The sequence below is a fragment of the Vitis riparia genome, chromosome 14 (assembly GCF_004353265.1).
Source record: "Vitis riparia cultivar Riparia Gloire de Montpellier isolate 1030 chromosome 14, EGFV_Vit.rip_1.0, whole genome shotgun sequence".
NCBI classification, from domain to species: domain Eukaryota; kingdom Viridiplantae; phylum Streptophyta; class Magnoliopsida; order Vitales; family Vitaceae; genus Vitis; species Vitis riparia.
In genome coordinates, this window is record NC_048444.1 from 28959739 (window position 1) to 28985261 (window position 25523).

Below are 25523 nucleotides of genomic sequence, written 5' to 3' on the forward strand. Positions count from 1 at the left end.
TAAAGGGATCCAAAACACAATTGTCTCTATTTTTAATTATTTTTTATATTTGATGTAATTATTTTCTTAAAATAACTTCACAAAACAAATAATAAAAAATGCTCCAAAGAACATCCATTTTTCATAACAATTCTCAGGAACTTTAGAAACAATTTAACAATTTTTGACATAATTTTAGTCATATCTTCCTGGTTGAGTTGCAAGCCAAGCATCTTGGATGAAATAAGCTCTTGAATAGAGCTGCATCTCGGATTCATTCAAGCTATGTTTGGACCATTCAACCCGCTTGCGAACGTCTGATCCTTTTCCACTGCAGCCTTGCTCCACGTACACCAAATTACCTCTAAATTCAATGCAAATTAAAGAAAATAAAGCCATGTTACATCATATAAATTACAATCAAAATCAAAACAAAATTAGGAAGTATGTGTTGGGTCAAGCAACTTACACGGGCTGTCTCCAAGCATCCCAACCTTCAGGCATCACATCTATATCAAATCTTGTTCCTTGAAATATGACTCTTGAATAAGGACCCCAAGCTCTTCCTAGGAAGAATTTACCACTCCCTACAACAAGCCCCCATGAAACACAAAACCACTATGATCACTTGGTGAACTTCTCTTCTGTGCTGTTATATAACCTCCCCATGCTCCTGAAGGTAGCAACCGACCATTCACTTTTATACGACAATTCTGCCAAACAAGAAGCGGAAATTGATCAATGAGTATAGTTTTATCTTATTTTTCCTCCAAATCTTTAATATATCGTGCAAGTAAAAACCGATATAAGTTTGGATTGGATTTCAATTGAATAACTCGGATTAAAGATTGGTTGGGTTGAATTTAAGTTGATTATTTCTTAATTCAGATTGGAATAGGGTTTGGTACCGACCGAACCCGACCGAGATGCAACCCTAATTTCATCAATCACTTTCTATATATTTTACCTCATAAAAAGATTGACCATCACCACAGATGAAATCCACTGCCCCTTCTATGTAGCAATGACTGAAGTAGTGTCGGCCGGATACATCCCATAACGTATCTTGTAATCCCACGAAACCACAACTATAAAAGGCAGATTTGTCACCATAGATTGTTGCTGCTGCTGCTGGTTTAATAGGCGGAGTGGGATATAGTGGCATATTATAACTATTCTGCAAGTAAAAATTACAAATGTGTTATGCAGTTTAATCCACATATATCAAGGTTTGATTGGATACAAATAATGATAAAAGTTAATGATTGATTCCGGAAAATACTAAGAAAAAAATATTAAAAAAATATTTTTTCATATTTGATTTCATTGAGAAATAATGAAAGGAAATCGGATATGATTAAAATTAATATAAAAATATTTTTGGAAAAAAAATTAGACATTTGACAAAATTTAGAATATATATATATGATAAAACCTACAAAAATTAAGCACAAATAAAATATTTTTATATTAAAAATACTATTTAAAGATAAAGCCAAATAGACTCTTACCCGAATATATCGGTTTCAAAATAAATATATATATGATAAAAACTACAAAAATTAAGCACAAATAAAATATTTTTATATTAAAAATACTATTTAAAGATAAAGCCAAACCGACTCTTACCCGAATATATCGTTTTCAAAATGAATATATATATGATAAAAACTACAAAAATTAAGCACAAATAAGCATTATATGATGAATAAAAATGACCCCACAAAGTTTCTTTACCTGGAAGCTTATATCCTTAGCAACAAAATTGTCTGCAGATGAAGTGAAAGTAGCACTTTGATTTGTTTCACTGTGGTCACCCCACTTGATTATTGTTGCCTCAGCACCATGTCCTTCAAGAAAGATGTATGGTTTTTCTATGGGAATATTTACCTTCTCACTGCACATTGATTGTATTTTTCAATTGTAAGTAAGAATAAAAAATATTAATAAATGGACATTTCAATGATATATAAGTGAAAAATAAAGCAATAAGGGATTAATTAATGTAGTTAATAATAGTAAATCATAATTAGGACGAACAAATAAACTCCTGGAGAAACTTTGACGCGAATCCACTCATTGTTGCCAGCAGGAATGACGTCAATAGCATCTTGAATCTTTCTGAAATTTGCTTGGCCTGATGAAGCAACAGTGATCGTCTTTGCGATACTAACTTCTGATGGAAAATATTTTTCATCAGACCTAAAATATGCAGCTCTTGAATCCTCAAAGAAGATGGTCTGCAGTATAAAAATGAGGAGTAGAAATGGAAGACACTGCATTTTGGCTTGTTACTACTTTGTCTAGAATGGTTTAGAAAAGATTGAAAGACGAAGATGATAATTTATAGATGGAGTTCTTTCGGCAATCCTAAGAGATAAGGAAGATACCATTTGATTATGTATCACCAATTGATTTTTCATTCTCTTTAATGCTTTTCTATTGATGGTAAGAAATAATTTCTTCATTAATTAGTCTTTTTATTAATTATTTCTACTAAAGTGAGTCAACTCATCATTTTTAGTTAACGAACATTTCTTGTAATATCCAACTCATCTCATGTCTACTTTGAATTCACCAATTTATTACATTAGTATATATATATGACATTTAATTTTTGGTTAATTATTAATAAATTTAATGCATTTTCCCTTCTTTAAACTCATTATATTTATTAATAATTAACCAAAAATTAAATGACAAATCTTTAGATAAGGCAATATCTTAGAGTTTGTTTGAGAACTATTTTTAGAACTTTTTTTATCTTTTCTAAAACAAAAAATATAGAAAATACGTTGTTTATGTTCAAACAGGAAATAAGATGTTTTTGGAGAACATCTTTTAATTATTTTTTTTGTTGTTTTGACTTGTTTTATGAAGACTGTTTTAATAAATAATTATACAAATATGTAAAATGATTAAAAATAAAACATTAAATAAAAAAATATTTTTAAAACATATTTAAAACAAGTTAAAAACATTTTAAGTTTTCAAACAAACTTTTGTTCTACAAAAATCAATGAATAATTTTTAAAAACTGTTCTCAAAAATAATTTTTTCAGAAATGTATTAAAAAACAATTACCAAACATATCCTTATTTTCTTAGTAATTTTCTTCTTTAATTACATTTTCTTTGTGCTTACCATCCAACCCACACTCATAATATTAAGATAAATTCATTAAATTTGTTGATGACCAAAAAGGTAAAATACATGTGAATGCCTAAGATAATATCTTATTTTTTTTCTGCCTTATTATTGTGTATTAATAACCTAAGATTTTTTTTCCTTTCTTTAATTCTCACTTTTTTATATTTGATTTGATGATAAAATCTGACTATCGATTTTTTCCTACTCCATAATTTATATCATAATAAAAAATAATCTATGGTCACCCTCAAATAATCACTAAAATATAGATTTTTAATTTTTTTAAAAAAATATCTAGAGGGGTCTCCAAAAATTCTAGAAAGTCAAACACAATACCATGAAGCTTTACTTGTGGGAGCTGTCAAAAACAGACACTGGGAGAGTTCTCACTCGCCCTCACAAACAATGGAACTAACATAGAAAGTTCTGATCAAAAGCGATTTGGTATATACTTGAAGTCGATTCATGTTTGGATAGCCTCATAATTCTTCAAGATGCCTTTGAATGGTCAGTGTATAGGGGCTCCAAGTTGGCTACTCATAACCCCCCAAAATAATAGAATAATCTAGTAGTTTGGGTTTCAAAAAAAAAAAAAATTAAATGTAGAGCAAAAGCTCGAAATTTAAAGTAGAGATACCATGAGCTTGATACAAAGAACAAATTGTGAGTGAAGATGAATAGTGGTGAGGACAAATTTCAATGTGCATGTAGCTAAATGGTGGTGAGGAAAGAGTTCATTGTGGATTTGAGAAAAAAAAAAAAAAAAGGGTTTTCAAAGATGGTGACGTGGACAAAAAATAGGGGCTTTGAAACATTGAAGTGTGAGGTGCTAAAGATCATCGTGATTTCGTCAACATGACTCTTGATGAATTGCATGTATTTGGAGATGTTTTGTGATCTTTTGATGACATACTTGATTTGTTCTTTGATTTGTTTGATGTGACCTCGAGTTGGTTTTGCATATGTGTTAACGAGAATAGTCTCTACTTATTGAGATGTTTTAGTATTGTATTTTGTTATATGAAATTTCTTAATGAAAAGTTCTTGCGTTCGATAACATGAAATTATAAAATACTTGAAAATAAATTCATCAATGTAGAATTGCTTGAAAATTAGGAAATGTATGCAACATAAAAATTTTAAGAGACTTATCTTTTTAATCCCTATACTTGAAAATTGGAGAGATTTGAAACAATTAAAGTTGTTATAAAGAGACATTTTAGTAAATGATTTATTTTTTCATGAAATTTTTGTTTATATTAAGTTGTTTTATGTTTGTGTGAATAATGACTTTTATATAGACTAAAACCTATGACCTAACCCTAAATTTCAATATGGTTTGAAGTTTTTCAACCAATCGTATTAAACTAAACTTGTGATCTTCATTCTCTTACTCTTTTTCGTTCCTTAGTGATAAGTATGAAAACTGCTTTCAAGATTGTGAGTGAAGAAATGGATTAAGAACTCGTTTATTTATAGAGTGTTTTTATAGTTTTTGCCATCAATGAACCGTTAATTAGATACTTTGAACTTTTCTTTTATTAACAACAAGAGTAATTGAAAGACGAACTTAATAAGTATTATTATTATTATTTTAAATCAATCTACTTTAATGTCACTAAAATTCATCCACGAGAAATGATGAACCAGAATTTTTAAGAAAAGAAAATTTAGTATGGTCATTAAGATTACTTCTAGTTCTAATTGTTGCCAGTTTATTAATATTGTTGTTTGTTTCAAGGGAATAAAATAGAAGACAAAATAAAAATATTAGCTTAATAATTCGTTCCTAGTTGTGTGGCAAGCCACTCATCTTGGATGAAATTGGCTCTTGTATATGGTAGCATTTTAGATTCAATCAAGTTATGTTGGGACCATTTAACTCGCTTGTTAACATTTGATCCTTTCCCACTATAGTCTTGCTCCAAGTAGACCATATTACCTCTACATTCAATGCAAATTAAGTAAAATGAAACAATGTTATATTATGTGAATTATAACTAAATCCAAAACAAAATAATGTAATATGGCAAAACATCAAGACTATGTTTGGTTCCTGAAAAATATATGCTAGTGAAATAAAAAAAATGTTAAGAAAAATGATTTTCTCATATTTTATTTAACTATGAAAAAAAGAAAGATATACATAATTAAGATTAGTAAGAAAATTACATATTTTTAAATAAATTAATTTTTAAAGAGTTAAATAAATAAAATGAATTTCAAGTCGGATTTAAAAATAATTTATTGACTTAATTTTTTTTCTTTTTATATTTTTCTTCACATTTTCTTTTCTTCTATTTTTCTTTTTTATTTTCTTTCTCTCATATTTTCCCTCAAATTCTCCAAGAACCAAACATAACGTAATAATTATATCATGGTATGAACTATTGTATGTACTAGCTACATCATGAAACTTACCTAGTCTTGTTCCAAGCATCCATCCTTTAGGCGCCAAATCTATACCGAACTTTGTTTTTTGAAATATAACACGAGAATAAGGATCCCAAGCCCTCGATCCCTAGGAAAACTCGACCACTCCCCGAAACATGACCTCCATAAAACACAAAGCCACCGGGATCCCTTTGTGAGTCTCACTTTTGTGCTGTTAACTCTTAACCTGCCCAAACATTTAAAGGTAGCAACTGACCATTAACTCTTAACCTGCCCAAACATTTAAAGGTAACAACTGACCATTAACTATTATTTCACAATTCTATCGAATAGTAAGAAGAAACTTATTAATGAACATAGTTTTAAGTTTTTATTTATTTATTATCTAAAGCTTAAATACAAGTAAAAATGAATAATTTATAATTGTCCTTAATTTAGTAGAAGTATTTTATCTCATAAAAAAAATAATTATCAATAAATATTTACTTATGCTAATTATTGATATAATATGATTACATCTTGAATGGGTTGGGATGGGTATACAAGTATTGATAATTAATCTTTTTATGATATAAGATTTAGGCATCGATATTTTCGAACCAACCCATCCAAGTTGCAATCCTAATTTTATCAGTTGCTTTTTACATATTATACCTCATAAAAAGATTGGTCATCACCATAGATGAAATCCACTACCCTTCGATGTAGCAATTACTAAGGTAATGTCGATCTGTTACATCCCATAATGTATCTTGCAATCCAATAAAATTGCAATTATAGAAAGCGGATTTATCACCATATATTCTTGCTGACACTGCTTGTTGTATAGGTTGATTGAGATCTTTTGGCACATTATAATAATTTTGCAAGCCAAAAAAGAAAAAAAAAAAAAAAGGGAGAAAACTACAAATTTGTTATTGCAAAATATCTTGATTTTAGTAGTAGACACTTACCTAGTTTTAACTATTCTTGAAATAATTAAATTGCTCTTAATTAATTGAAAGTAATTAAGAGTAATAAAATATGAAGTACTTTCTTAAAACAACAAAATTATATGTTTCTCACATTATAAAAAATTACAACTTACAAAGATGACCATAATTTGTCGTAACATAAATTTTAAAAGATGTTTTCAAGTAATATAATGATTTTATTACAAGAATTTGCCATGCAAATAGTGGATGCATGTAATTAGCCTTCAACAAATAGGGAAATCTAGCTTATTGCATAATTTCCAAAATCAATAAATTGTACAAAAAATAATACAAGTGACAATGAATTCAAAGAAAAAAAAAACCCAAGACATCTGTAATTCAAGGAAAAAGATAATGAAATTTTAGCACAAATAGACATTGTATGCTTAATAATAACTTGTATTATTCATGGAAGGAAAGAAAAATAAACCCTAGATTTGTTTACCTCAAAGTTAATCTCTTCAGCAACAAATTTATCTGTAAGTGAAGTGAAAGTAGCACTCTGATCCATTTGAGCATGGTCATTCCACTTAACTATTGTTTGCTAGCATTATATCCTTCAAGAAAGATATATGGTTTTTCTTTGGGAATGTTTTACTTTTCCTTGCGTGGTGATTGTTTTCCAATCAAAAATTAGAATCCTATAGAAAGTTACATTTGAACAAAGTGTAAAATAGCATCGAAATATATAAACATTAATCTAATGGCAAGCGAACAAAAAAAAAGCAATAAGGGATTAATTAATGCGATTAGTATTAGTAGATCGTAACTAGTACAGACATAAAAACTCATGGAAAAACTTTGATCCAAATTGACTGTTTGTTGTTAGAAGGAACAAAATCAATGGCATCTTGGATCTTGCCGAAATTTTCTTGGCTTGATTGAGATACGGTGATAGTCTTCACAATGCTAACTTTTGATGGAAAATGTTCTTCATTCAATGTTACAAGATTTCTAGATCTTGAATCCACAAAAAAGATGTTGGTCAAGGAGAAGATGAGTAGCAATGGAGGAAACCACATTTTTGTTTGGTGCTAGTTTGGATTGATAAGAGTCATTCATTAATGTGATTCATGGAGAGCTGATCCTCTACAACCTTAATTATAGATTGCGAAAATGTATGTGCTATTAGCTAGACTTTTGTATAGATCTTTCTATTACGTGGATTAATTCTTTAAAGTTTTTATTTCTATTAATAATTGTATGCAGGTAATTATTTCTTTATATTTTGAAAAAGTTTATTAGACTCATCAATAAAGTTAATGAACATTCTATACTTTCTTATCTCATTTCTTGTATCCAAATTAAATTCATTAATTTCATAGATGCCAAAAATGAAAAGATGTATCAACAAATTTTCTTGTAGATTTTCTTTTAGATTTGAAAAGGTGAAACACATGTTATTGGGTAAGACAATTTTATTTTTTGTCTTTTATTATATTAGCCCACTATATATTTTCCCTCAAATTTTATTTTCTTTGTAATAATTCATTATCTTATTAGTTTTCATGTTATGTTAAATTAAATAAATTTAATTCAACTAAAAGAAGTAAAAAAAAAAAAAAGTTATTTGTCAAGATAATATCTTTACCTTTTCATTGTATATATAGATAACACATTTTTTGTCTCTTCTATTTATTTTCTTTATCCAAACTCTCATTTCTACACTAATTTGTTAAATTTATCAACAACCAAAAAGTAAATACATATAAATAAAGTTAAAACAATATCTTGTATTTTCTATTATCATTTTTTTTTTTTGAAATCCATACCTTCCTATCCTAACTTCTTTAGCTATTATATGAGATAATAGTTGGGATTAATTTTGGAGTTTTAACTTAAATATTGTAATTATGGTTGCACCAATCTGACAATGCAAAACCTATCATCTCATCATAATTATTACAAAGATATATAGAAAAAGGTGATTAAGAAAAGGTTATAGCAAATAACTTTTTCTAAGTACTTCAAATATTTACAAGTTAATTATTTGATGAAAATATCTTATAATGGGGTTAACTAAGTTACAATATAGAAATGTGCCTTATCGAATTATTAGATGCCCCGAAATATGCATGACGCAAAAATCTTCTTGTCCATAATTGGCATACAAAAAGGTAAAAGAATTTAAAAGTTGCCATATTTTGGCATATATGTTTGGATTTCAAGGTTATTCAAATGTAACAAAGTGTATGTTATAAATTCCACATGCATTATATTATCAACTTTAAAAGATAATCAAAATTTTACGAACGGATAGAGTATGCATTATATTATCACCGCATTTCTTAATGGAAGTGTTCGAAATTGGAAAGCATATATGTAAGACAAAAATTGATAAAAATTGGATATGAAGAAACAATGATAGATTTGCCAATGAAAAAAAATATGGATTTGTTAAAGAACTCAAATCATCAACATATTAAACATAGAATTATTAAGTCTTGATGTTAAAAATCAAAGTGGAAACTACTATGTCTTAGTATTTGTAAAGACAAATACGATGTTAGCAAGGTAGTATAGACATTTCAATTTGTTCAAGTAACAATTTAATGATTTCCAAATTTTGTTTATTCCAATCATATATCTCATGTGAAGATTACTGATATTGATATATATATATATATATATATATATATATATATATAATCTTGCAATTTGGTTTGGTTGTGGATATATTTAATAAAATCCCTGGTGATGAGATTTATACATAGAAATGATTATTAGATTTTTGGATAATGGTTTATTTTTTTCTTGTGATTTCATTAATTTTGTATTAAGTTGTTTTGCGTTGATGCATCAATGGACTTTTAGGTAACAAATGAAGATCTATTTTGAGGTTTTTCTTTTAGAAATAAAATTCCTTGTAGTGACGGACTTCTAGTGTAAACAACGAGAGCAAAGTTTAAAATCGCTAGATATAGTTTTTTGAAGTTAACTTAAAGGGAAGAGGGAAAAAATGAGTGTAGAGAGGTGAAGAAGAAAATGAAACATGTCATCATACAATAAGGCGTTTACAAGACATTACGGAGAAAGTTGAGGGAATCTAAAAGATAGGGACTATGAATAAGATGGAAATGATGGATGTAAAAAAACCAAGGACTAAAATTTTGATTAAAAAAAAAAAAAAACTTCAAAAACCCTATACAGAGACGATACAAATTATTGAGAGATAATAGGGGAGAAAATATTCTATGTTTGCTTTAATTCATAAATGAACTCACGAATTAGCAGAACACGATCCAAAAATCTCAAAAATTGAATGTGCACATACATGCACACTCATATGACATATATCTTCATAAATTGATCAGGTATTGACCATGAGGTCAATTTAATTTGGGTTGGTCTTCTATCCATCCATCCTTGTCATTGAAAGATGGGCTAAGAAGATCTTGTAGCTCTTGAGTTCCGTCAAGTTTCTTTAACCAAGGAACTCGTTTCGAAGTATCCGCCCCTTCGCCGGTACACTCTACCTCCGCATAAGTTGGTTGGTTCCTACAATTTTAGCACAAATTAAGAATAATTAATATCATGATCGTTGATATTATAAAATACATATATACTAAGCCAAAAAATTGAAGCACTCATTAGTAGTAAGCTGTTAATAAAAATAGAATCGTCGGGATATGATAAAGTATGTTGACACTTACGGGTCTGCTTCAGCATTATCCCATCCCTCTGGTCTCACAATGTTTGCAAATTTCGATTGATAGAACAATACCCTTGAATAAGGTCCATATGCCCTACCAAGATATGTTGGACCAACCCCATATAGTTCTGCAGATTTGAACACAAAACCAGATTCTGCATGTGGGCTTTCTCTCTTCTGTGCAGTTATGTAACCAGAGCCAATTGAGTTTAGTTTGCAGTCCTAAAAACGCAAACAAAATTCTATGTTAAGAGACTGTGAAGAGTACATGAAATATTGGTTACTGACTATGATTTTCATATAGTTTGATTCTGACCTCATAAACCGAAGTGCCGTCGCCAAAGATGAAGTCTACGTGGCCCTCAATGTAGCAAGATTTGAAAAGATGGTGACCTTCTTTGTCCCACAATGTATCTTGCACACTAACAAATCCACACTCATAGAATGAAATATGCTCTCCATGTACCATGGCAGCAACAGCACGATAAGCACCGTTATCGTCTTTGTCTTGGAGGTGTGCGAGTTCTTCATGATTCAGTGTATTCTAGTGGAGGAGCCAAAAAGAATCCATGCATGATTGATAAACAATTAGAAGGACAAACATATAAATAAAATTTAAAATTTGTTTGAGTCATTTTAGGAAGGATTTCTAACATTTCTAACATGAAAATTTGTATCAAAAAAGTTGTTTTCAAGTGCTAAAAAAGGTAGAAACTCTTTTTAAAATTATTACTGAACAAGCTTTTAGATTAAGACCCTATTTGATAACTATTTTTGAAAAAAAAAAATTATTTTCTAGGACACAAAAATAAATAAAAAAATCTCTTAGATTAAGGTTTTATTTGGTAATTATTTTCAAAAAATAGAAAATTATTTTTTAGAACACGAAAAAAAAAACTAGAAAACATGTTTGATAATTAGAAAATAAAAACAATTTTCTATTTGTAAAAAAAGAAAACATAATGTTTTTATAAACACATCTCTTGGTCATTTAAAAAAAAACGTCTCAAACATCTTTTAATTGTTTTCTAAGGATTGTTTTAAAAATCAATTATATAAATACGAAGAATGATTAAAAATAATACGCTAAATGTAGAAGTTATTTTTATAACATATTGAAAAAACATAGAAAACAAGTTAAGAACATTTAAAATAAAATAAAATTCCATACATACTTTTTTCTAAAAAAACTATTTCTCTTTTGAAATCACTTTCTAAACAGGGCTAGATTACTTGATCAAAAGATTAATTACCTTGAAAGTTATGCCTTTTGCAATGAAATTGTTTGCACCTTTTAACATCAAGGGAGCCTCTCTTAGTTGTAGACCAGAAGACTTCCAAGCAAGAATAGTGTTATCCTTACCACCACCCTCCAAAATAATATTCGACTTAATGCCATTAATTAAGATAGTCTCACTACAAAAATGCATGAACAAATGATTAGAATAGGATCATAATATTGCATGCTTACCTATATATAAGGAGAAATATATAAGAATAAGATAATAATATTACGTGTAAACCCCAGAGGCAAGTTTAATCAATGTCCATTGGTTACTGAAACTAGGAACACCTTGATCAATGGCATCTTGGATTTTTCCATAATCTCCTGGTATCGAGATTTGCTTGGCAATGGAAGCTGGATCTGCTTCAGTTAACATCCAGTCTCCATAACTAAACAGAAGAAAAACAAGAATGATTCTGATCGACGACATTGTGATGAAAAAAGATGTCAAGAAACCGAAAACAATGAACTAATATGGGGTAGGAATCTATATTGATATCATTTATATAAGCCACTACAACTCTATTTATGTCATGTTGTAAGATTTAGCTATTACTTTAATTTCTCTCTTAATCTAAATATCCCAATGATTGAATTATAGAAATGAATTAGGTTATTTGAAATCTTTGTGAGAAGGCATTGTGTCTACAAATTGTCTTGTCATATTTTCCCAAATGAGCAAAAGAAATTAAATTCAAAATTGTTTCCTAGAAAAAAAAAATGTCTTGTGTGTTTTTTTTTTCTTGAAATGAATGCTTGGACCATTGCTTTAATTGCCTAAAATGGAGTAGTTATTATTTATAAACATTAGATATGAGAAATTTAATAACTTCTTTAACTCCATGTGATTATACATTAGGGTATGTCAAAATGATTCCTCTAGAAAATTATAATGTCTTTATTGGAAAATGACTTAAATTCTTGTTTGGGATATTTTTTTTTTTTGAAAAGAATATTTTATAGAGTATTTTATGTATTAATATTTCCTTTTATATATATATATATATATATATATGTTTTTTATTGTATAAGGAAAGTTGATAAAAAGATCTTTATAAATATTATAAGATATAAGATGATAAAAGTTCAGAGATAGAAATGAAATTATATAAGGTAAACAAAGACAAAGAAGAATAAGAGAAATCTAATAAAATCTATTTTTATTCCAATGTCAGGAAAAGTCAAGGTTTTATATATAGATTTTTAGTATACATTAGTTGTGTCTTTACTTAAAAACATATTCTTTAATACATGCTAAACATGTCTTTCATGCTAATACATTTTTGAAATAATTGGGTAAAATGATAAAATATCTCCTTCTATGGAATGCACTAACATTCAACTATTCATTAATCAAAAGAAAAGAAGGATTATAATAAGAAAACTCTAGAAAAAACACATCTCAATTGTGGTCGGGTAGGGAGCAAACTTTGCCATACATCATATAAAAAAATTGTTCCCACTTGAAACACAACAAAACTAATTAATTCAAACTTCACAATTCAACAATCTTCCACTTCAAGACTAAAATGTAAGTAAACAGTCTCCTTCATTGAAATGGGTATGGTGTACTCAAACAATTTGTCCTCACCCTCGACCCAACATTCCAAGCAAAGCCTAACAAAAATAATTCAGGCTTCACAATTTGACAAATACAGCTAAGTGTTGGAAGAAAAATTAAAAAGCAAAAAGAAACGAAGGATTAACCGTTGCCATGCATGATCATTAATCTTAACACATATTTTGAACTATTAAATCAACATTTTCCATAGGTTGTAACTTGCAACAAACATTTTCACCTTCTGTCATAAACAAAGTAGAGAAGACTGATCAGTACTTAATATGCATTTCGAAAAATGAAGTTCCCAGCTAGAAGTACTGGCTCAGTGCAGATTAATTTCCTTCTGTGAGTGGGAGAGGAATTTTCTCCAACCACATTTCTTTGTCAATGAAATCTGGAGACTTCACAAAGAAATTCAAATCTTTTGTACTAAGCTTCTTTAGCCACTGAATCCGCTTTCCCTTGTTTGCTCCTTCTCCCGTGCAATCCGCCTCCACAAATGTGACGGTATTCCTGCATGACAACCCTATTAACTCGATCAGTAGCTCAAAAAATGCCTAATGGACAAGAATGACTCAATGACAGTATCGAACAAATTCAGCCATTAGCTCTATGATAATGAATGTATGCAGTACTGGACAAGTAATCTTACAAGTGAGAACCCTGGTTCCATGGTGACCATCCCTCTGGAACTATGATAGGGGAGAAATTCGTCTTGTAAAAAATTACTCGAGAAAATGATGTATATGGTCTTCCAAGAAATGTTTGGCCTGTTCCAATCACTTGTCCAAATTTGAACACAAACCCACTGGGATCCTCTAAGCTTCCTCGTGCTTGTGCTGTGATGAAACCAGGCCCGAGTCCTAGGGCTGTTCCCAGTACATTGATAACGCATGTCTATGGAAAAAATGAACATGATCAATACACAATTATATGGGATACGAACAATGGTATTATTGGTTAATTTGTGAAGGGAAAAAATGTGAAATATTTGTGATTTTTGTTTCAGTTAACCTGGAAAACAGACTGGCCACCACCCCAGATGAAATCTACTGCACCTTGAATGAAGCAATTTTTGTAAAGATGGCGGCCCCTATCGTCTGTCACCGTGTCTTGCAGGCTGCTGAAACCGCATTTATAGAAAGAAACTTTGTCTGCATCGACTAGAATTGCCGGTGCCCATGTCATACGAGTCCCATTGTTAGATGGAATTAATATGTTGTAAGTATTCTGTCAGCAGATCAAATAGGTATTCAAGAGTTCAATGCTCACATATGCTCAGACAACAATCAACAATGTTAATTACTAAGACACGAAATTAGTGATTGTTTGGAACAGAAACTCAATTAAGATCAAAACAAGCTTGTTCTTATTCTCCATGTATAAAAAATAAGTGAAAGCAGTGCCCTAGGTTCTGTTTGGAAAGTACTTTAAAAATTATATCTAAAAATTAAAATAGTTTTTGAAAACTGATTTTGAAAACCATTTTATAACGTTTTGCTTAACACGTTTTTTATATTTTAAAAAAATAGTTTTTATATGTAGTACTTTATTTTTAATTATCCCTCATATTTATATAATTAACTTTTAAAATAACTCATGAAAAACAAGTGAAAATAATTTAAAATAAAGTAAAATATGTTTAAAAAAATACCACATTTCTTATTATTAACAAAATATTTCGGACTTTTTTCTTGTTCTAAAAAATAAAATAAAAATGTTTTTAAAAATAGTTATCAAATATTCCTTTAAATTTTTTCTCAAAGCCAACCTTGTTTTGAGAATAAAGAGCTATTCTATTAAAGGGATATAATAAATGCACATTTTGAAGACTAACTTCTATATTTTAGAGTTAAATATCTATTTTGGACAAAAATACCCTTAATAATTTTTTAATTCCAATCTCACATCAAGCATTTTTTGTATAAAAAGTGTAAAAATGAAGTTATATACATATAGAGGTTATTTTTCCAAATATGGGTATTACCCCGTATCTTTTAATCAAATATTCTAATTTAAAAAGCCATTTTCTATTCTAAAAAAGGAAAAACTCATTTTAAAAATAATTATCAAACAAATCTTTTTAACTTTTTCGAATTGTATATATATACATATTCAAATCCTCAAAGTTAAATCTACCTTTATTGAGAGTTTATATGATTAAGTTGAGTTGCCCTACCTTGAATGTTATATAACTTGCAGCAAAATTATCTGCATGAAGTATAAAGCTAGAGCTGTTTTTGGAGTTCCCAGCATCCCTCCATTGGATAATCGTTGTTCTTCTGCTCTTTCCTTCGAGAAAGATGAAATGTTTCTCTTTGGGGACGATGACCTTTTCACTACAAACATCAAATTGCAAGATTGTCAATGATTGAAGCTTGAAATTATTTTGTATAGCTAGCTTAATTAAAAGATAAACATATATATAGAACTAGTTAATTACCTGTAAATCCCAGGGTTGATACGGATTCGTATCCACCTGGTATTGTTTTCCGGCACAGAATCAATGGCTTCTTGAACTGTGGAAAATTTTCCATGGCCGGACTTATCGACAACGATGACGGATTGAGCATCGTTTTGATGATTATATATCACTTGCCTGTGATTCAACTTTGATGCCCTCAAACAAAGGAAGAAAGCCATTAAAAGATGGAGAAAGAGGCCAGGAGAATACATTTTGGAGAACTGCACCATAGGTTTATATTTCACTAAAACATTTGCCTTTGTACATTACTTGTTTTTTCCTATTGTATTTATTGAGTAAATTTTCTTAATACATAGTTTGGTTTAAGTCTGTTTGATAATGATTTTATGAAGTGTTTTTAATTAAAAAGTGTTTTTTTTAAATTAAAAATTAAATGTTTAACAAAATTCAATAAACACTTTTGATTAAAATATAAAAAATCATTTTTAGTGTTCAAAAATCACTTATGGTGTTTTTTGTTTTTTAAAAATACTTTTAGAAAAAATAATTTCACTAAAAATATTTTATTAAAATTATTGTCAAACACATACTAAATCTCTGAAGATAATCTTTGTAATATATTTTGGCAAAACATTTAACACACTCAGGATTAGTTTACCATATAAGTAACTATTTAATAATAAAAAAATTAAGTCATTAATTAAAAGTAAGTCAAATAGTATATATATATATATATATGAGATAAAGCTGAAAAAGCCAAAATGCTAAGTGGAAAAAATTTACCTAGAATTGATAATAGATAGTCTAGTAGTTATTATGGTTTAATTTTTCTAACCAATAATTAGTAGCTATATATTATTTTATAATATAAGTAAACTGTATTATTGGATAAAAATAGTAAACAATTGATGACAAAATTAATATTATGATGAATTTGATGTATAATTAATAATTATAACTTTGTATAACATTATAAATGAATATAATAACACTACAATAAATAAGGGGTCTTGCCACAAATTAATTTGTGATTAAAAGAAAGCATTTTGTAGTAAAAGATTTTTCCACAAAAAATTATTTATGGCGAGTTTATTACTAAAAGCCTATAAGAAATTATTTTTAACTTTCAAACTTAGTTTTATAGCAAAAATAAAAAAATTTGGCCACAAAATAAAATTTGTGACAATATGTTATTTTTCACGGCAAAATAAAATTGGTAACAAATATGTCATTTTTGGGCACAAAATTCATAAAATAAAACAATATATCAAATTTGTCAAGCATTCTAGATTAGCACAAAATTGAGTTATTTAGCGGGGAGATAAATGATCGAATTGTAAAAGGTTGACAACAATGCAAATCTCATTATGAATCAAAGACTACTTAATTTCGATGTATTGACATAAAATCAAGAAAATTGTCAAAAGGTGTAGAATTTTAGAGGACCATAATATAAACACATATATATGATCTACAATGATGAGAAGACTCAAATCATTTACAACATATAAATTTTATGAAAGTTACATTTAATTAATATTAAAGGTATCACCTAAATTTCAAATTTAACCAAAAAAAAAAAAAAAACCATCCTCTAATGCCACTTTACTTTGCCCCAAAAAAATGCTATATTTCAAATAAGGATGGACTAATTTATTCTTTCATACATCTAATTGATGATTTTGTTATTAGTTTAGAGTTACCTAGGTTATCAACTGTGTTACATTATTCGCTTTATTTTGACTTTAAGATTATGCTTTAAGATTTTGAATTCTGGAGTGTGAGGTCCAAATGGGCTAAAAACTAATTAAGCCAAAAATTTAAAATTGGCTTATTTTAATTGAAATTCTATAGACTATTGCATTGGTCATTAGTTTACTAGTTAGTCATTTAAATAAAACTTGATTTTTGAACAAGTCACCAAATTAATTTGAAATAATACTTACAAAGTGGAACCTACAAAATATTAACTCCCTACAATTGAAATTAACATTAATTCCATATTTTAATATATTTCGATTTGGGTAAATTACTAGAATATTAATTTTCATCTGCCTAATTAATCGGGAATTATTAAGCGTAATCACCCCATAAATATTTGATTGTCACCATTCTAACCTTCATCTCTTGAAAATAAAATAAGGTGATAAAGTGTTACAACTTAATAGTTAAAAACATAAAGCTCATAGTCTAGTGATTTAGGATTGTTACTAAGAAGGGTAAAATTGTTATTGAAATCATAAAAAATAATTTGGTATTGAAAAATTAACAAATTTAAAGAGTTTTTCCCAACTTCTAAAATTGGTGGGGGGTGGAATGAGTTTATCTAGGTTTAATTAGGTGATAAAGTGCCACAATCTCTATAATTGGAATCATTTTATATAAATAAGGAAATTTTGTTACTAAAATTATTTAAAATAATTGTCATAATAAAATTAAAAACATAATAGTTTAGAAAGTTTTTGTCATATTTTGAAGTTAGGGGATAAATTGAGTTGTATCACTTTCAAAAAATTTAAGGTTTTTGGAAGATTTTAAAATTTAAGTTGAGGGTGAGATTTTGTGAGTTTTAAGATAGTCCATAAAGTGTCATCATCTTAATTTATAGTTGAAATCAATTTAAAATAAGAGTACATTTTTATTTAAAATATTTAAAATAATAAAAAATAGCTTGTCACCAAAATTAATAAAGTGAAATAGGCTTTTAGAATTCAAGGATGAAGTGAGTTTTTTCATTTTCAAAATTAGGAAAAAAGTTTTAACAACATTTTAAGATGGGAAAATAAAAGTTTCACTGTGTCTAAATATAGCCAAAATCATCTTGGAAGAAGGGTGAATTTGTTATTGATTTAAAATAAGTTTAGTCATTTAATCTTGTAAGGTGTACCCTTTCAAACTCTCATGTCTAAAAAAATTGCTACTTCTTCACGTGCATTCACTCTTGTTGCCTCCCGTACTCGACCCCTTTCACTATTGTTGGCTTTAATGCTATTAGCTCGACTCGTTCAATTGACCAAATTTATTGAATTAATAGAATTGACTAGATCAAGATCAACATTATGTTCTCTCTAACTATCATAAAATTCATAATCCTTTTCATCTATGGTAATATAAAAAGGAAACTTTAAATCCTTTCTATGTACTTTTTCTTCTTAAAATCTATCATAAATTCTTTCTTTCACGTATCTAACTCTACAACAAAAACTTTTAGATAATGTTGATTTCCTTACTTTCAAATTCTTTTATTGTCTATACTTGACTTTCAAGTTCTAATTGGAATACAGTTTGATTATCATTTTCTTTAAATCCATCTCTTTCTTACTTGATTTACAGACATATCTTTCACTTAATTTATTAATCTAGTGAACCACAAATTCAAATAGAATGTTAGGAAGTTTTGTTAGCTTTTAAAATTAAAGGATAAAGTGAGTTTTTGTCGAGTTCCAAAATTAAGAGAAATGTAAGCTTATAGTATATTTTAAAATTTGGGAAAAAGGTAATTTTTTTATCCAATTTTTAAGATTATGAGATCAAACGCCACATCTCTATACTACAATCATTTTGAAATAAATGCAAATTTGTTATTAAAACTATATTAAAAATAAAAAATATATTTGTCATAAAGCTAAAAGTTTTGAAGGTTTGTGTTAACTATAGAATTCCGAAATAAAATGAGTTCAAATGATTTTCAAAATTAGGGGAAAATTGGATTTTTTTACTTCTAAGATTAGGAGATAAATTATCACCATCTCTCCGTAGTTGAAATCATTTTGAAGTAATGACAAATTTGTTAAAATTGTTTAAAATACTAAAGTATCCATTTTTGTCTAAAACTTAATAAAACAAAATAGTCTAGAAAGTTTTTATTGACTTTTAATATTAGACAAAACTGAGTCTTTGTTACCCTTCAAAATTAGGGGAAAAGTAGTTTTTGTCGACTTTGAAGATTAAGAGAATATAAAGTGTCACCACCTCTATATCTAAAAGCATGTTCTTCGAATTTCTATAACTAGAGAGATTCTTATTTCATTTATTTACATTTTGTTCCTTACTTGAATTAATTACAATATTATACTTTTCATTTTACTAGTGAGCCTTGAGTTCAAATAGTGACACCAGGAATTTTTTTTTTTTTTTTTTGGGCTTTTAAAATTAGAAGATAAAGTGATAGAATTAGGAGAAAAAGTGACTTCATGTAGCTTTAAAATTCAAGGTAAAAATATGTTATTGTCAGGTTTTAAGATAATGAGATAAAATGTCACCACCGTCATAGCCCAAGTCATTTTGATATAATGACATATTTGTTTTACAAATTATGTACAACAACAAAAAAAATATTTTATCATAAAAAAATTTAACAAAATATAACAGTTTAGGAAGTTTTTGTTGACTTTTAGAATGAGTGGGTTTTATCGGTTTCCAAAATTAGGGGAAAATTTGAGTTTTTTTTTCACCTTTTAAGATTAGGAGCGTCACCGCACTATAGCTAAGTAAGGGCAGATTTGTTATTAAAATTTAATTCAAAACTTAATAAAACAAAATAGTTTAGTAAGTTTTTGTCGGCTTTTAAAATTAAGGGATAACATGAGAATTTCCCAAATTCCAAAATTAGAGGAAAAAGTGAGTTTTTGTTGGCTTTTAAATGAAAGGATAAATTGTCACCATCTACCTATCTAAGCAACTTTCATATAATCTACCTATTCTAGAAATGCATGTCCTTTAAATTTTTGTATCTCTGTTTTATTTAAATTCATCTCTTTCTTGCTTCCTACAATAATAACTTCACTTTTTTAAGTTAGTGAACCACAATTTCAATAGTGATGTCATATACACATATAAACATCAATGATTTTGCAAATAATTTCATATCATATAAACACATATAAACACCATTTCATGGTTGAGATAATTTATTATTCAAGCAATCCAAATGGAAAAAGATAGAAAAGATAAGAAAATACAACCACATCTTCTCCAACTCAACCTAACCTTCACTTGGCAACTATTCTCAAACCATAATGACATTGAAACCCTAATCAACTATGTGATTGTTCAATATGGAGAACTTAAAGGATGAAGACCTTATGTCCCAATACATTCCAATGAGCATACCCTCTTGAAGATCTCGACGCCTCACAAAATCATTCATCCAACTAGAATGAATGATGAAGTTTTCATCTTGTGACCACTTCTTAAAAAACAAGCTATGCTTAGTATCGGTGTCAACATCAATAATGACAATAGGAACTTGCTCACTATTAAGCACTTTTGCCACCATGTTTGCCTCCCAATACTTAAAAATGTGGTTGTGAACTTGCTCAGGGGTTAGTTCAAGGGCCCCTAGAGATGAAACATCATTAGCATTAAGAACTTTGTTGATCTCCCATGGGAAGAGTTGCAAGAGTTTGGGAGGTTCAACTCTTTTTTCAACAATCTCCCAACGACGCTCATGAGGGCTACAACCATATCGCTTTATTTCTTCTTCTTCTTCAACTTTTGTGAGGAGAAAATGATGGAAGGTAGTTTTCTCCATTTGGAGAAATGACGAGTGCAATGTTTGAAAACAAGGAATTTAATTGAATTGAGAAGGTTCAAGTGTGAATCATTATGAATTGTCATGTCTTTTATTATTGTGATTACAATATGGTAAGCTTTTATTACAAGAATCCAAAAATATCCTAATATATCATATGACATTAAACATATATATAAATGATTTCTAGGCATACACTCAACAAATTTGAATACATTGGAGTTGGATATGTATGCTTATATATTTTGGGAAATTTTTTGTAATCCTACTTATTTAAAGGGAATTAAATGATAAAAAAGTATGAAAAATAAATTATTTTCCCAACATCCTAGGTCAAACTAAGTGAGGCTAGACATCTAAGACAGATGTGATCCCACCTTGAATTTTCGAGGCAATGGTCTAGTGTGCCAATCCTAAAGTAACAAATGTCATAATTGGTACAAGAGCTAAAATTAAGTCATCATTGGGTAGGGTTAATCATGGTTCAATCTCAAACCATGAGTAATCAACTATTTATAATAAAGGAACCAAGTCAGGGAAGTATACGATGGAGCGAGACAATATCGAAGAGGGCTCTCTCATCCTTGTTTATGCTTGTAATTTTTTCCCTCATCCCTACCTTATTACCTATCTTAAAAAAAGGTGGGTCTGGGAAAGAAAATCCCCATTAGTGGTATAAGATTAGTGGTATAAGTTTCCCATCCTCGTGGCCACTAGTGTTCCCCAACTTTTTAAAATTTATAAATTTGCATATAATAAATAATATAAGTAAATTATTAAATGGGTTCTTGCTTTTGCTATTTTTTTCAAAAATAATAATAATAATAGTTAAGAACTTATTTATGAAAAGGCTATTACAATACATGCATTTGAAAGATATTTAAATTTTTATTTATTTAATATTTTAATTAGATTAATAATTAGTATTTTTATGACACTTTAATGTTAAAAGAATTAATATATTTTATGAAAAACATCAAATATCAAAAGAATAATTAACTTAATCTATTATTAATTGAGTATTTATTTTTACTAAATTAATGTATTCAATAATATATAACTTATTTATGAAAAAACAACTATATGTTACATGCAGTTTGAAAGATATTTAATGAATAGTTATACTTACATCCTCAAATACCTTTGTACATCCACCTGAATTAAGATTTTTTTTAGGACAAAAATAACCCTAAATGAAATAACCAAATACCCTTGGAGTTTAGCATTGTCCAAAAGTGTACTTTGGGGCACTTTGAAGGCATATGAAACTATACTTTCAGCCTAAATTCCACACAATCATTTTTTATTTTTGTTTTCTCACCTCTTTTCCATATGAAACTATACTTTCAGCCTAAATTCCACACAATCATTTTTTATTTTTGTTTCTCATCTCTTTTCCACTTTTTAATATTCTCTCATTTCTAAAACACTTTTAAATTATTTCTAAATATTATTTTACTATTTTTACGAATTTTTATTAAATTTTATATAAGTTATAATTCCTAAAATATATTCATGTGTACCAATATTAACACTTTGTACAATGTAAGGAATGATGGTCCCACATAAATTTTTAAAAGCTTAGAATTAAGTTTTTTAGGATAAATATAAAAAATATGTGTCTAAGACATAATTTTGATATAAATGCTAAAGTCAAATGTTTTTTATGAAACTTTTCAAGACACTACTTACATGTGACATACATTGCTATATATTTCCAAATAATTTTTAATTTTCAATTTCTTTAAAATTATTTTTTGAAATTTTGCTCTATTTAGGCAAAAAAATTTAAAATTAGAACTTATTTGGTAATAGTTTTCAAAAACGGTTTTCTATTCAGAATTAAAAAAAAAAAAAGAAGGAAAAAGCATTCATTAACGAGAAATAAAAAAACAAGGTGTTTTTGGAGGATTTTTTTAATTGTTTCCTTTGTTGTAACTTACTTTTTGAGACCTGCTTTTAAAAAATAATTATATAAATAGGAAAAATGATTAAAAATAAAAAATTATATATAACAAGTTATTTTCAAAACATATTTAAAAGGAATACAGGTTAAAAACATTTCAGATTTTTAAACCGGCTTTTATTTAACAAATCATTCAATAATTTTCAAAAACCATTCTCAAATATTGTTTTTCAAGATTATTTTTGAAAACCGTTTTCAAATCAGTTAAGAATGAAGACTAAAAACCCCAAACGGCCCAACATGATTCATAGCCCATGAAGCTGAGGCCAGCTTCAAAATCCCCTATTTAAGATCCTTAGCCGCTACAGACTATCAGAAAAAGGATGAGCTCAACTGCAACTACAGCCACAGAAGCTCCCTATCATCATCATCATCTGATTCCAAAAGGCCACTCCACAGAGACCTCTAAACTCTCCCACAAAGCAATCTTACATCTCCTCAACACCCAATGCACAACTTCTCTTCACCATCTCAAGCAAGCCCATGCACTTATACTAAGGACTGGCCACCTCCAAGACAGCTACATCGCAGGCTCCTTAGTAAAATCCTATGCAAATGTAAGTACTAATCGATATCTCAGCTTCGAGAGTTCGTTGAGAGTGTTCGACTTTGTGCGGAAACCGAATGTTTTTTTGTGGAATTGTATGATCAAGGTGTGTATTGAGAACAATGAGCCCTTTAAGGCCATCTTACTGTATTATGAGATGGTGGTTGCACACTCTAGGCCTAATAAGTACACATATCCTGCAGTGCTCAAGGCCTGCAGCGACGCCGGGGTGGTGGCAGAGGGGGTTCAAGTCCATGCCCATTTGGTGAAACATGGCCTTGGTGGAGATGGACACATATTGAGCTCAGCGATTAGGATGTATGCATCATTTGGACGCTTGGTGGAGGCACGGCGAATTCTTGATGATAAGGGTGGGGAAGTGGATGCTGTTTGTTGGAATGCTATGATTGATGGGTACTTGAGATTTGGAGAAGTTGAAGCAGCTAGAGAGTTGTTTGAAAGTATGCCAGATAGGAGTATGATCAGTACTTGGAACGCGATGATTAGCGGCTTTTCTAGATGTGGCATGGTGGAAGTTGCTAGGGAGTTTTTTGATGAGATGAAGGAAAGGGATGAGATATCTTGGAGTGCCATGATTGATGGTTATATTCAAGAAGGGTGTTTCATGGAGGCCCTGGAAATTTTTCATCAAATGCAGAAAGAGAAAATTAGGCCAAGAAAATTTGTGCTTCCTAGTGTGCTGTCTGCTTGTGCTAATTTGGGAGCACTTGATCAAGGAAGATGGATTCATACTTATGCGAAGAGGAACTCCATTCAATTGGATGGAGTGCTGGGTACTTCTTTGGTGGACATGTATGCAAAATGCGGGCGAATCGACCTAGCATGGGAGGTTTTTGAGAAGATGTCAAACAAAGAAGTCTCCTCTTGGAATGCCATGATCGGGGGGCTGGCTATGCACGGTCGGGCTGAGGATGCCATCGACCTCTTCTCAAAAATGGACATAAACCCGAATGAAATCACCTTTGTGGGGGTCCTGAATGCTTGTGCTCATGGAGGTTTGGTCCAAAAAGGCCTAACAATTTTCAATTCAATGAGAAAAGAGTATGGGGTTGAGCCCCAAATTGAGCATTATGGCTGCATTGTAGACCTTCTAGGAAGGGCCGGGCTCTTAACAGAGGCGGAGAAGGTCGTAAGCTCAATCCCAACTGAGCCTACTCCAGCAGTTTGGGGAGCACTCCTGGGGGCTTGCAGGAAGCATGGAAATGTCGAATTGGGTGAAAGAGTGGGGAAGATTTTACTTGAGCTCGAGCCGCAGAACAGCGGCCGCTACACATTATTATCAAACATCTATGCAAAGGCCGGAAGGTGGGAAGAAGTAGGAGAAGTGCGAAAACTGATGAAGGAAAGGGGAATAAAGACAACTCCTGGAACCAGCATTATCGACTTAGGCCGAGGCGAGGTCCACAAGTTCATAATTGGGGATGGCTCACACCCTCAAGTGAAGGACATCTACCAAATGCTGGACAAGGTCAAGGAAAGGCTGCAGATGGAAGGCTATGAACCGGACCCGTCTCAAGTTTTGTTCGATATTGACGAAGAAGAGAAGGAGACCGCAGTTTGGCAGCATAGCGAAAAGCTTGCCATTGGTTTTGGCCTAATCAACACAAGCCCAGGAACAACCATCCGAATAGTGAAGAACCTAAGGGTGTGTGAGGACTGCCATTCTGCAACCAAGCTTATCTCGCAAGTGTATAACCGAGAAATCATAGTGAGGGACCGTATCAGGTATCATCATTTCAGAAATGGAGCGTGTTCATGTAAGGATTTCTGGTGAAAATTTAAGCAGAAACCGCATATGCCAGCAGAAGTACTCAACCAATCAACATCGAAAAATAACAAATTGTAACATACTATTGTAGTATGTGGCTCATATTTGAACAAAAAGACATGTGGAGAAAAATAGGCAAAATACCAAAGCGAATTGGAATTTCATTCCTAACTGTTAGTATAATTACCCTTCTTTATGTAACCCTAATTTTAACATAATGAAAATTCTTTTTCCTTGTTCCCGTGGACGTATGTAATTAGCCGAACCA

The 25523-nt window shown here is 29.7% G+C and overlaps 5 protein-coding genes across 5 annotated transcripts; 1 reads left to right on the forward strand and 4 right to left on the reverse strand.

The window, feature by feature from the left end:
• Positions 1-174: 174 nt before the first annotated feature.
• Positions 175-7008, reverse strand: LOC117930637 (probable pectinesterase 29). The gene is given in 7 exon segments (XM_034851270.1): positions 175-343; positions 449-584; positions 587-692; positions 947-1156; positions 1717-1876; positions 2020-2219; positions 6943-7008. Coding segments are annotated over 7 exon segments (1047 nt in total).
• A 2818-nt stretch (positions 7009-9826) lies between these two features.
• On the reverse strand, positions 9827-11864 carry LOC117930638 (probable pectinesterase 55). The gene is made up of 5 exons (XM_034851271.1): positions 11665-11864; positions 11403-11565; positions 10466-10693; positions 10151-10371; positions 9827-9995 (listed from the first exon to the last, which is right to left on the reverse strand). Exons 1-5 carry the CDS (start codon positions 11862-11864, stop codon positions 9827-9829), a joined length of 981 nt encoding a protein of 326 aa, XP_034707162.1.
• Positions 11865-13327: 1463 nt separating this feature from the next.
• Positions 13328-15532, reverse strand: LOC117930639 (putative pectinesterase 52). The gene is made up of 5 exons (XM_034851272.1): positions 15439-15532; positions 15192-15334; positions 14010-14225; positions 13725-13892; positions 13328-13552 (listed from the first exon to the last, which is right to left on the reverse strand). The coding sequence occupies exons 1-5, from the start codon at positions 15530-15532 to the stop codon at positions 13328-13330; spliced, it is 846 nt and encodes a 281-aa protein (XP_034707163.1).
• A 4920-nt stretch (positions 15533-20452) lies between these two features.
• On the reverse strand, positions 20453-20953 carry LOC117930640 (B3 domain-containing protein At5g26805). The gene has a single exon (XM_034851273.1). It carries the CDS (start codon positions 20951-20953, stop codon positions 20453-20455), a length of 501 nt encoding a protein of 166 aa, XP_034707164.1.
• Positions 20954-23501: 2548 nt separating this feature from the next.
• Positions 23502-25515, forward strand: LOC117929652 (pentatricopeptide repeat-containing protein At5g66520-like). Its single transcript, XM_034850007.1, has 2 exons — positions 23502-23572; positions 23670-25515. Exon 2 carries the CDS (start codon positions 23783-23785, stop codon positions 25259-25261), a length of 1479 nt encoding a protein of 492 aa, XP_034705898.1. The 5' UTR covers positions 23502-23572; positions 23670-23782; the 3' UTR covers positions 25262-25515.
• The last annotated feature ends 8 nt before the right edge of the window (positions 25516-25523 follow it).